Source organism: Tachysurus vachellii, chromosome 21, assembly GCF_030014155.1.
Source record: "Tachysurus vachellii isolate PV-2020 chromosome 21, HZAU_Pvac_v1, whole genome shotgun sequence".
In the NCBI taxonomy this organism is placed as follows: Eukaryota; Metazoa; Chordata; class Actinopteri; order Siluriformes; family Bagridae; genus Tachysurus; species Tachysurus vachellii.
The window spans coordinates 10174053-10186949 of NC_083480.1; the positions used below are offsets into that span (position 1 = coordinate 10174053).

At 40.9% G+C, this 12897-nt stretch overlaps 1 protein-coding gene across 2 annotated transcripts in view; it reads left to right on the plus strand.

Moving 5' to 3' along the window:
• The window catches only part of elp2 (elongator acetyltransferase complex subunit 2), a 29242-nt gene that overhangs the window by 5504 nt on the left and 10841 nt on the right, over window positions 1–12897 (plus strand). The window contains exons 6-15 of one of the 2 annotated variants that reach the window (XM_060896907.1): window positions 1929–2006; window positions 2249–2313; window positions 2581–2647; window positions 4730–4870; window positions 4949–5032; window positions 5125–5225; window positions 9844–9975; window positions 10799–10948; window positions 12238–12429; window positions 12744–12813. In XM_060896907.1, the coding sequence (XP_060752890.1) occupies window positions 1929–2006; window positions 2249–2313; window positions 2581–2647; window positions 4730–4870; window positions 4949–5032; window positions 5125–5225; window positions 9844–9975; window positions 10799–10948; window positions 12238–12429; window positions 12744–12813 (1080 nt within the window). Of the gene's footprint in view, window positions 1–1928; window positions 2007–2248; window positions 2314–2580; window positions 2648–4729; window positions 5033–5124; window positions 5226–9843; window positions 9976–10798; window positions 10949–12237; window positions 12430–12743; window positions 12814–12897 lie in introns of both variants that reach the window. The other variant, XM_060896906.1, reaches the window with a different exon arrangement.

Below are 12897 nucleotides of genomic sequence, written 5' to 3' on the forward strand. Positions count from 1 at the left end.
GGTCAGCACCTTGTCCACAGTGTCCCCCTGCTTGTGCACTGAGACCCTGGGTATAGACTCCAGTTCCCTGTGACATTGTGTAGGATAAGTGCTACAGAAATTGGAATCTGTAAAATATCTGAAAATATCTGTAAAAGTTATCAGGTATCAGATCATGTAGTGATTGGCAGTGGCTTTTGTTTTTAAACACCAGTCTGAATTGTTGCATTCTGAAATTTTTAAAACGTGTTTATTGCAGAAAGAGAAACAGATCAGGCCAAATGACCAAGCTTGGTCCCCCTTTTAGTTCAGTTAGTTGGTGTGCATATAGATTTAAAATTGTATACAATGAGATTTCCTCTGATCCCTTTAGGCTTGTGAGCTTGGCAGCAGCAGCAGACTATTTTTCTCTGGATTTTTCTCTTTATAACATTGTGAGATTTTGTTAATCATTAGACACAATACAACCTCCCTAATAATAATAATAATAATAATAATATGTTTAATTTATATAACTAACCCTTTCCCAAGCTCAAGGATGCTTTACAAGGTACAGTATTTCAAGACAGATGAAATATAGTGTAACATACATATACATATTTGTCGGACATTTGCCCAGGACGAAGGATCACATGCAGCTGCATGAGATGGTAACAGAAGACAGGACTAACATTTTACCCTACATTTTACAGTGCTAGGTATATCGTGTTTATCTCAAAAAAAGATGTGATGCGGCTCCACCAAAGAGGTGTGAGGAAGAGCTGATGTGTCTAATCCAGAACTGGTCCAGAATGTCACTTCAGCCAAACTTAGACCAAACCAAATCGTCGGAAATGAAACGTCACAAAAAAATCTCTCAGTTCAAAAAGAAAAAACCAACCATGTTTATTATTTTTTTTTTTTGTAGTCAGCAGTAAATTCACCACAAAAGTTACATGATAGAGTGAAAAAGTTCATTAGAGAATATCAGGCTGTAAAGGAAATTACAGGCAGACTTTTGAGGCAGAAATAGTTTGCTGATGTAATTACACTGATGTTTTCACTCCTGAGCACCTCCTGAATGTGTGAAACGAGCAGTGGGTTTCTTTGCACATACCTGCATCAGAGACGCACCAGATATTCGCCAGCAAACCTATTTGGTTGGTAAAAACACAAATTAGCATGCTTAGTGTCTGGCTCAGAGAGTAATGAATCTGAATGTTTCGACCGAATACGTCTCGCTGTTTTTGTTGTTACGCTCCAATTTGTGTTGACGGCAGCTCACAACACAGCAGAGAGCATTTACATTTCTACGTTTGCCAGATGCTTTTTTCCAAAAATGACTTATAATTGAGCTGAGCAGTTGTGGGTTTAGGACTAGACAATAACCGCCTGGCAGTTTGTGCTGCTCTGATGTCCGTAAACAAGTGAAAGCAGGAACATAAAATGTTTGTTTTTTTTTAATATCGGAAACTGTTTGCAGGTTTCCTCCCCCGGTCCAAAGACATGCATGGTAGGTTGATTGGCATCTCTGGAAAAATTGTCCGTAGTGTGTGATTGCGTGAGTGAATGAGAGTGTGTGTGTGCCCTGCGATGGGTTGGCACTCCGTCCAGGGTGTATCCTGCCTTGATGCCCGATGACGCCTGAGATAGGCACAGGCTCCCCGTGACCCGAGGAAGTTCGGATAAGCGGTAGAAGATGAATGAATGAATGAATGAATGAAACTGTTTGCAACCAAAATGAAGATTATCCATGAGAAAGCAAACAAAGTCATTAGAAGTCGAACAAATAATACGTGCATCATGTTTAATATGCGTCACATATCCACACAATGAAGGTGAGACAGGAATGTCTGATTTCACGCAGCTGAAATGCGTAATCAAAAATCATTGAACAGCCAGTCTTTTTAAAATGCATGACAGCAGCGCGAGTTCATTCTTATCCACACTGTGTTTATGACCTCCACTAGCTGAATGCCTCCAGACGTTATCTTTTGGGAGCGGCTTCATGATGGATGTCTCCGTAGCGCTGTTGCCAGGCAGCAGAGGTAAGCTGTGCAGGCTGCCATGCATCAGGTAGCTTTTCCCTTTATGCCATTTGTCTCCATTGCCCCGGTTTGACTGAACGTCCTGTTAAAATCCTTTTGCGTAGGCTTTCTGATTGAGCCATTATGCAACCCTTTTAAAGTGAGATCTGCTGTTCAACATGATGCATGTCCATTTTTCTAGATGCAATCTTACAATCTGGATTTGTAACATAACTAAGGCTCATTTCTCCTTGCTTGTTTAGTGCCCGTCCTTGCGTGTGGAGGGGACGACAGCAAAGTCCATCTGTTTACGCAGATCAATGGACAGGTATGTATGAGAATATATTCAGTCTGTTCTATTACCCTCTTGCATAATAAACAAAAAGCTGCATATTATCATTTAAGGACCATACCACTGGTATCTATTCACGACATACCGTGCAGAAAAGAGTACACTGTGCTGCTTCCTGTTGTGTCTGGTGTCATAGGAAGAAAGCTTTAGTTTCAGACTGCATGGGTCCTTAACCAGAAAGGAAATGCAGAGATCAGCATCCAGTTGTTTTTTTTCTTTCTTCAGCACTTGCTTGTGCTTCAGTTTCAGAAAGTACTCGCGCTTCAAGGCCATGAAGACTGGGTCCGTGGTGTGGAATGGGCAGCAAAGGGTAAGAGATTTTACCCTAGAGCTATTATATTAATGTCCCTAGTAAGGTCTGCCTCACTGAATATCTTAAAGTAAATCAAATTTTGTTTGTCACACACACATAAATATAGAGTACGACATGCAGTGAAATGCTTTTGGCATCTGTCCGGTATTCAAACATAAGGAATGCAATTTGGGATAAAAACTATAACCAAAAGGAGGTAGATAAATAAAAAAGTATAAACTATATAAAAAAACTATATAAAATATGAAAATATAAGTGAAAAATAATGTATATACATATAAAGTGTCCATGTGCAGTATGGTGTGTATAAAGTGGTACTGTGCTGTGCAAGTCCAGAGTTAAAGTGACAGTCCAGAGTTAGTGTCATAGTGCAAGAAAGGTGTGCAGAAAACAGTGAAGATGGAGGGAGAGGTCCAGTATTAGATCCAGATCCTGGGTGTTTCCTGGTTTAAAATCCCGAATGGCCTGCGGGAAGAAGCTTGTCCTCATTCTCTCTGTGTTTGCTTTCAAGCGTTTCCCTGAACACAACAAAGAAAAGAGTCCCATTGTTGGGATGGCTGAGATCCTTTCCAATCTTTATATTAATTACATGTCCAGTGTACTAAATCAATGTATATTAAATCAACAGATTTGCATCAAACAACAAAAAGCACTACTTTATTAATTAGATGATTTCTTTAATACCAAAATGGGTCAAATTCTATCAATATATTTCCAATGCAATTCTACATTTAGACTTTACAATTTAGAATGCAAGCTTTTGTTGTGTCATATTGTTTGGAGGTTTGGGTCAGAGCACAGGGTCAGCCATGATACACCACCCCTGGAGCAGAGAGGGTTAAGTGGTGCTGTATATTGCTCAAGGGGCCAACAGTGGCAACTTGGCAGAGCTGGGGCTTGAACCCTGATCCTCCAGTCAACAACTCGGAGACTTTAACCACTTGAGCTACCACTGCCATTTACGTTTACATTCACAGCATATAGCAGATGCCTTCATCCAGGCTTAGAGTCTATTTCTCTGTTGGGACCTAATAAGCACGCAGCCAATTTTTTATACAAGTGTTTTATACTATTGTAAGTATTTCAGGAAGAGCTCGGTCTTTACCCATCGTTTGAAGACACCCAGTGACTCTGCTGTTCTGAGATCGATGGGAAGTTCATTCCACCACAGAGGAACACAGAAGGGTGTTTATGCAAACCTTCCTTGTACCCTGAGGGATGGTGGGACCAGTGGAGCAGTGCTGAAGGATCTGAGGGATCGTTATGTAGTTTTGAAGGATTAAAAGCACCATGTATTGTGTGAAATGGTACAAATGATTATTTTTTCTTCTGCCAGCAAGTCTACTCCTTCCTGTTGGCTTCACATGCGTTTAATGTACTGTATACTTCAGACAAGAAGGAAGCTATTAAAGAAAAACTGTTTCAGACATTGTTGTGAGCTAGAGCCTGTTTAGATCAATTCCAAACTCAAAGCAGTTCATCTGCTGGTTACAGTGAACATTGTGTACAAACCCTATGAACATTTAAGGACTCGTTCTTGAGAAGAGCCTCGGCTGGACATTCCTGGAAGCCAGCACATGCAGTACAAATCTCCTGCAACCTCTTTCACTTAACGACAAGGATGTTTGACCACCACAGCTTTTGTTTTGACCTATTCTGATACTTCCTTACATTGAAATATCAGATCAGACTCATATAAATAAACTGGTCACATGACAAATTCTTCTTCCTCAGTGTTCACTATCCAGACTGATCTCCTGTGAGGCTTTGTTAGGGTCCATAATTTGTGAAGCAGCTGCATAACTGATTGTGGGGATGTGGTAGCCTAGTGATTAACGTGACAGACTACCAGTTGGAAGGTTGTGAGTTCGAATCCAAGGTCCTCCAAGGTGCTACTCCTGGGGCCCTGAGCAAGGCCCTTAATCCTTTAATGCTCAGTTGTATAAAATGAGATTAAATGGAAAAGGGTGTCTGCCAAATGCTGTAAATGTAAATAACCGGACCGATATACCGTGTGTGTCTGTGTGTGGTGAATGTACGTTTTGCATCTATGCATTTTTGTGTTTGTGTTTCTTTCAGATGGGGAGTTACTTTTAGCCAGTTGCTCTCAGGACTGTCTGATCCGAGTGTGGAGGCTGGTGATTAAATGCGACGCACCCTCAGAGCCTGCTGAAGGAATCATCAGGATGAAGGAGGATATGTTTGAGGTCAAGGGGAAAAGTGAGGCCTGTTCTTATTCTCTCTGTGTTTTGCTGAATGCCATTTCACTGAGATTAATCTGTTCCTTCTGTCCATCAGTGTATGCAGTGAGTCTTGAGACAGTGTTAGCTGGCCATGAGAACTGGGTGTATGGGATCCACTGGCAGCCATCATTCAGAAAAGGTATTAGGACGAATATTTCGCAGCTAACTGTAATTGCAGTTAATCTTCAATCTATTTAACTTCGTTTTTTTGCCGTTTGTCTCCCCCTGCAGGCGACACAGTGGAACAGCCTCTGAGTCTGCTGTCTGCCTCTATGGACAAGACCATGATCCTCTGGGGACCAGAGGAAGCGTCAGGTGTCTGGGTGGATCAGGTCAGTTTAATCGCTCATACCTGTTTATTTGACAGGGTCTTTTTTTAATTGTTTATAGCTCCTCACATTTATCCTGTTGTTCTTGTTGTCAGTACACTTTGCTAATTCCTTTAATGACTCATCTTAAAATGTGTCGACATAAGATAGTCAAGGACATTGTCCTTTATTGTCCTCCGTTCACACATGAACTTTCTGTGTTGCTCAGCCTGAGGCTTGCTTTCATAATTAACCCCTTCCAGATTAATTACTGCTGAATTGTCTGAAAAGTGTGTGTGTGTGTGTGTGTGTGTGTGTGTGCCACACCATCCTCTTTTTTTTTCTGGCATCTTTTTAGCCAGAGCTGCAGGGCAGTGTCGAACCTACCATGGGGTCACTGTCCTACCTCAGTCCCCCATTCATGTGTCCTCTGGCTATCCTCCATGCCAGTCATGGAGGTCTTCAGAGCGCACAGCGGGCCAAGCAAATAGTGCGAGTGTGTGGTAGGAGCGAAGCCAGCTCATCTGCTGCGTTCCACCAGCTCTGTCAGCTGGAGAACATCTGCCTGTTCTTCTCGTCCTTCCTGAATGGAAGCTTCACAGCTGGAGTAAGGGTCGGTGTATTTTCCATCTGGCGGAGAACTGAAGACAGGTGACGTGTTTCTAAAGCAGAGCCGAAGCAAATGCTAGTCTTTACTTACGAACAAGGTGCTGAGTGCACAGCCGGCATGTAGCACAGTTCTCAGCTGCAATTCCGTTCTGTCTGCAAATGCTGTTTGTAAAACAGGAATGGCATCAGAGGCTTAGGGATGGTGCGGTTTTGCTGCCATGACAACTTGAGCGATTTCAGCTATTTTTATTTCTAAAAAGAAATGAACAGTGCAGGCAACTCTGTCGATTATTGTTGGAAAAATATGTGTACTAAGGAAGAACTGACCAAATTCTCCAAGTTAAACACTTACAGCTACACTTTCACCAATTTAGTGCCCAAAAACCTTTAGGTGGCTTGAAGATATCTAACAGTTCTTCATCCAAATGATGTAATATTTACTTTTCAACTACTTTTTTCTCCTCATTAGTCACAAGAAACCCTCCAAAGAAACATCTGCTCTACCAGGTACAGTAGAGTATGTGCTGTGACACCAGGTTTAGCCAGGATACAGACTGACTGGTTTTAGGAATGTTGCTGTGCCGTGATGTGCTCAGTGTTTAACGGAAAAATGGCATCGTCTTCCATTGCTTGCAAACATGGGAACATGGGATCTTGTGTGCCTTTTATTTCTCATGATAAAGAGTGTATCACATGAAGAGTGTTGGGAATTGGTTTATCAAATACAGCTGAGAACCTTTTGAACTGACAGTTTGCCAGCCTCCAGAAAAATCGTGGGTGTCTGTTCTCACATCCTTCCTTCCTCCAATGAGACATTTCCATCGTTTCACACACAGCTGGACTGCTTAAAGGCTGAGATTATGTTACGCCTGTCTCCTTACGCCGTGTCTCCTGACAAACGGCTGTAATTATGAAAACGTCTTAACAGCATTTCACGAGCATAAAAGAATTTATTTTCTTTCATGTAAGGCTATGGAATATGATAAAGAGATCTATATCATGATACACACTTTTCTACGTATCGCATCGTCGTGATCATCAGGTTACACCTTAAATATCCAGTTAGAAACTGACTGGACATTAAAACTATTTTGTCAGCTTTTTCAGCTGATATGTTTGACACAAGTATTTGCACAACCTTCGCAATATACAATGCATCATTTTTGCTCTCACCATGTATTAAGTAATAAGATATATGATATTTGCCCTTTTAAGATAATTACAGCTCTGCCAGCTCGTTTGCTTGTTTTTTTTTTTCTAGAACTGAGCCAAGCCACTACCTGCTAGTGTGGGATTGACCAGGAAATGGCCAGCGATCATTGTGTCTAATTAACACATTTAAAAAGCAAAGCGTCCTCCATAATGATTATCCTAATTGAACAAATTTAGTGGAGAGCTGGCTTGCTATGGGGTGGCCAGACAGGCTGCTGAGTAAAGGAGCTCCTGCTAATAAGTCACACTGGCAGCTAGTGCTGTGGTACAGTGTGGCAGGAGCATACTGAGGACATGTCACAGCTGAACCATTAACTGCATGTTAATTTCTTATTAGTCCAGATGGATCGGAACAGAAAGGCGATCAGAGGCTGGTACAGAGATATGACTCCACCATAAGGCTGAAATATATGAGCTCAAATAAGTCTAGATTGTTAACCTGGCTAATCAGTTTCCCACCAGGGATCACCTTGTGCACACTGATCTACCAGTAACCCTGTACATCTCTTTCTTGTGCCTTGCGGCGTGTGTTTGGTGGTGTATTATGTCACACGGATCCGCATTGTTGTTTTGTTTGTAAATTAGAGTGATTACACAGTTTGCTTTCGGGCTCGGTATAATATATGCACGGCAAAGTGGACAGAATTCAAAATCAATCTGGCTAATGTTGTGTTGCTCCAGAGTGGCTTGCAGAGGTCTTTGTCACTCAGAGTGAAAGACACATTTTGGCATCATCATTACTTTGACCTTGTCTCTGTATAGCCCTTGGAAAGGTGATGTGCTCCTTTTTTTTGCCAGCATTCTGTGTGAACTCTAAAGGCTGTTGTGTGCGTAATAAAATCTCCTGAGATCTCAGCAGGTCCGGAATACACAAACCTACCCATCTGGCACCAACGATCAAACTGTGGTCTAAATTGCTGAGGATGCATTTTTTCTCCATTCTTTTTTTTGAACATTGACTGGAGCGCTTGACCTGGATCAGATTTATTTTATGTCTTGTGCTGCTGCATGAATGATTAGCGGAATGAATGAGCAGGTGTAAAGGTGCGAGGGTGTGTAGGGTTACCTTGAAATATTGTAGAACCCTTTTCAGTTAGAAAGGAAGCCTTAGGATGGTTGTCAGTATTCCTTTAAAATAAAAAAAAGAATATATTATACAATGTACCCAAATATTGGCACCTCCATTAGAAGACCTGCGATTTACACATTTTATTAAAACAATATTTTTACTGTTTACTAACATTTTATGTCATGTTTGAGTACATTGTTTAGCAGCACTTACAATAATAAGGTAATTCCTTACTATGTTCAACACAAAAAACCTGGAGATACGGACACTATGCTACCGTACCTTTATATCTGTAAGTGAAACAGCACCACTATTGACTAGAAAAACATTATCTATGTGATTCGTTCGTAACTACAAGAGACTGTTACTGCTCGGTGAATACATTTTGGTCTACTGAAGGTTCTGAGTTTAATCCCAGCACCAGCAAGCTACCATCTCTCGAGCAAGGCTCTTCACGTTCATTTCACGTTCATTTGCTCAGATCAGTTGTAAGCCTTTTTGCATAAAAGTGCCGAGTAACGAGTAAACGCTAAACAGTCCTGTCATACAGACAAGGTCAAAAGCAGGTTCATTTAAAAAGCCTACAGACTGAATATACTCCAAGCCATTGCATGTAGTATTAAATTAATCCCAGAAGAACCCACACTTTTGCAGAATCTAACTCAATTATGTAACTTGTCTTTTATCCTTGTTCCTTATTTGCTTTTGGAATTCTTTCTAAATGCAAATCGGAGCCAGTCCGCATTAACGGAGCCATGTTAACCTTGATACCATGATCGCAACTAATGATATCGTTTTATATGATGTTAGTGCTGCTTTGTAGCACGCCTAGCTTCCTCCGTTAATCTGAGGTATTAAGTGTGTTAGACACCAGGCAGATAGAGGACACACTGTTCTTTTTGTTTTACAGTACAATGCCGTGGGGGGTTATTTATAGCCTTGTTAACTCAAAGCACATTATCCTATATTCTAATTCACTGAACATAGACTGTTTTCTAATCACACTTCTTGGTTTGAATTCTCCATTTGTTTTAATGTGTCATGGTCTATACTGACTGCTGGCGATTACATTAACAGATTTTTTTTTCCCCCCCCACTTCCTTAGTAGCCTCAGCTTTGCATAATTTGTGCTTTGGCCTGTCGGTTTGATTTATTTAAAGTCCTGATTGTGCACTTTGTAATCTTCTTTGATAATAGATGGCTAAACTAAGATGGAGCACAGCTGTAGACGTCTGCTCCGATTGGCCGAGATCCACCGCTGGTAAATAGTGGCCTCTGTAACCAGAGGATTCACGAGGGGCAGCGGGTTTCATTCACCATGCTCACACTGCCATTTATTGGCAAACAGAGTGCACTGTGGAAAGGCTTTCTGCCTCCGTAATTGGCCACAGATGGGAACAAATTGGCAGAATCTTGAGATGATTTTCTGTGATGGCGTTTGAGACGAGCTTTTTATGTATTTATTTATTTATTTGTAATTTGGCACAAATGGTCTGTAAGACTTGTTCTTGAAAGACACGTTTTGACATGATGGAGGACTGAAGGTTTTTACTGTTTATTGACTTTCTGACCAGACAAGAAAAAAGGGCCTCACGGGGACAAGGGGACTGGCACTCTGCCCGTTGGAGATATGGGTTTCAAGTGTAACAGTATAAAGCGTGATGTTCAGGCTTTCCAAAATAACATGACATCTTTTGTGCGAGTTGTTGGCCCTTTTAAAGCTCACCACCTGTTGTTTGGCCATGTCTCCAGGTGCGTGTCGGAGAAGTGGGAGGAAACACGCTAGGCTTCTTTGGCTGTCAGATGGGGCCCGACGGGTCCAAGATTCTGGCTCATGCCTTCCACGGAGCACTGCACCTCTGGCAAAGAGACCCAAAACAGCAGGTGAGCCCCAGATCTCATCCATCAGTCCGGAAGAATTCATTAAAAGGGTGTCGTTCTAGAGTTCAGTTTACTTCATCAGTACACAAATGGTGCAGTGTTTATTCTGTGTGAATCAATGCTTTCCAGCTTAGTGTGCTTTGTTTAGGAAGGTGAGAACACACTCTGAAAAACAATATGCTTGACATGTACAATAAACGAAAAGCTTCATCCTTGTTATGTATATAATTACCTAGTAATTTGTGTAGCTTCAGCTCCATGTTCTGTGACTCTGCATGTGCTTGCCAAAGATTGACTTACTGTTATTCTCTTGCTGCATTTCCATCTGAATCGAAGGAAGAGGACAGTTTTCAGCTGTACACATCCCTCAGTCAGCTTTTATAATGTGGAGTGTGATAAAACAAAACAAACAGCAAACAAATTAAAATGTTCAACTTCGCTTTGTTTCGGATTCCGATTCGGTGTGAGTTATTAACTGGGCTAAAGAACAGAGCTGGAGTGCTGCAGAAATGTTGGAGATTTGGACAGATGAACGCAAAGATATAATAAACACTGTAGGTGATGTAAATAAGTTATTTATAAAACAGTTATTCTTATAATTATTCGTCTGGTTATTATGTTATTATTCAGTCATTATCAACAGTATTTTATTTAATGGCAGCAGTGTTCTCCTCTTTTGCTTTTTTGGTTTTGTTTGATGATCTCAGATCTCATGACTCGGATCAACAGGGGTGAAAGCACCTAAAAATTTGACACAAACGATGTGTTTAGGTACTCTGTTTGAGTTGGTGGTGTTATTGTGTGTGTGTGTGTGTATTGTGTGCAGAGTCAATGGAGTCCTGCGGTGGTGGTGTCCGGACACTTTAATGCAGTGCAGGACTTAAGCTGGGATCCAGAGGGAGAATTTCTCCTCAGCGTAGGCTCAGACCAGACTACCAGGACCTTCGCGCCATGGAGAAGGAAAGACTCCTTACAGGTGTCAGAACTTATTTATTCAAGTACAAATTTACTCACCATATAGACAGACTATGTAGCTGTGTAGAATTTTGTGGACACCTGACCATCACACCCAGATGTGATTCTTCTTCAATCCGTTGCACTAAATTTGCAAACACACAGTTATCCAGAATGTCTTTGTATACTGCTGGAGTATCATTTCTCAACTGGATCTGAATCCTGTTCCAGCATTTGTGCACAATTTGATCTCCATGAAGACAAGGTTTGCCAAAGTTGCAGTGGAAGAACTCAAGTGTCCTGCGCTGTGTCCTGCGCTGTGTCCTGCGCTGTGTCCTGCGCTGTGTCCTGCGCTGTGTCCTGCGCTGTGTCCTGCGCTGTGTCCTGACCTTAACCCCACTGAACACCTTTGGGATGAACTGGAACACAGACTGGACCCCCAGACCTCCTCACCCAACATCACTGCCTGATCTCACTAATGCTCTTGTGGCTCAATTAACACAAATCCCCACAGCCAAACTTCAAAATCTAGGGGAAAGCCTTTCCAGAAGAGTGAAGGTTATTAGAGCAACAAAAGTGGACCAAACCAGGAATGGGGATGTTCACTAAGCACATATTGGTGTGATAGTCAGGTATCCACATTCTTTTGCCTGTATAGTGTAACACTGTCCAGATACTAACCAGTGTGTAGTTCTAACAAAGAGGGAAATTTTATGGAATAGAAATCTCTGTAAACCTTACCTGTAGTATACTGTATACTAGGAGGAAACAAAGAATCTGTTCACTTAAAACTCACTTATACTGTAAGTCTATAGGTAAATGTTAATCTTCATCAGTAAACATACACAACTATGGGTTGGACTATATGATGTAATCAGTATTGTGTATCAATTTCATTTTCTGTGATATAAAAGATATTATTATGACTATTATTATTATTAATATTATTATTATTATTATTATTATTATTTTTAGAACATTTACATTTACGTACTCTAATAGGAATCACATAATTGGGTGTTTTACTAAAACTTAACAGCTGGATAGATTTATACACAAATTTCCTTTTATTCTGTGTTAAATCATTTATAATTGAAGAAGTCAGATACAAATATTAAATCTGATAAATATATTATAATGCACTTTTTTAATTGCTGAATTCAACAATTTATTTCAGACATTTACACGGAAAGTTGTTTTTCTTGCTAGTGATGCAATAAATAGAGATGAGGTTGGAAAAAACCCAAACCAGTCGTCAATTCGGGTGAATGCATGCGTTCCTGACACCATTTGTGCTATCGGTGTGTCCAGGTCACCTGGCATGAGATCTCCAGGCCTCAGATCCATGGCTATGACATGCAGTGCCTGGCCACGATCGGCCGATTTCAGTTCGTATCTGGAGCAGATGAAAAAGTGCTGCGTGTGTTTAAGGCTCCACGTAACTTCGTGGAGAACTTTGCCAACATTGCAGGCACTTCTCAGGAGAAACTCTTGGCTTCACACGTACGTCTTCAAGACTTGCTGTTCTTGGAAGTATATTTTTATCACATGGATCCTCTGTGTTAATTACACTTTTCCCAACTGTTTCCTTTAAAAGTTAGTTGAGCGTTCTGGTACCTTCTGTTGTCATCTTTAAATACTGTTTATGTAATGTTTCATAATATATATATATATATATAACACACAATAACAAAGATCAGTACAGTGTATTTATATTCTAACAGGGTGTTATAGTCTTATAGATTAGCTTAGTTTATGACAACTGTAAAAGTGTTTGTATGTGATTAAGTGTTGTGAATAATTTCCCCTTATTTTAGGATGCTGTAGGTCTACCAGAAGGAGCCAGCACACCAGCACTCGGTCTCTCTAATAAGGCTGTGTATCAAGGTACACGCTTGTTAGATTTAGTGCTTCCGCTGTGTTGAACCTGTGAGAGAATGATTACTACACTATTGCTTTAGAAAGACTGTG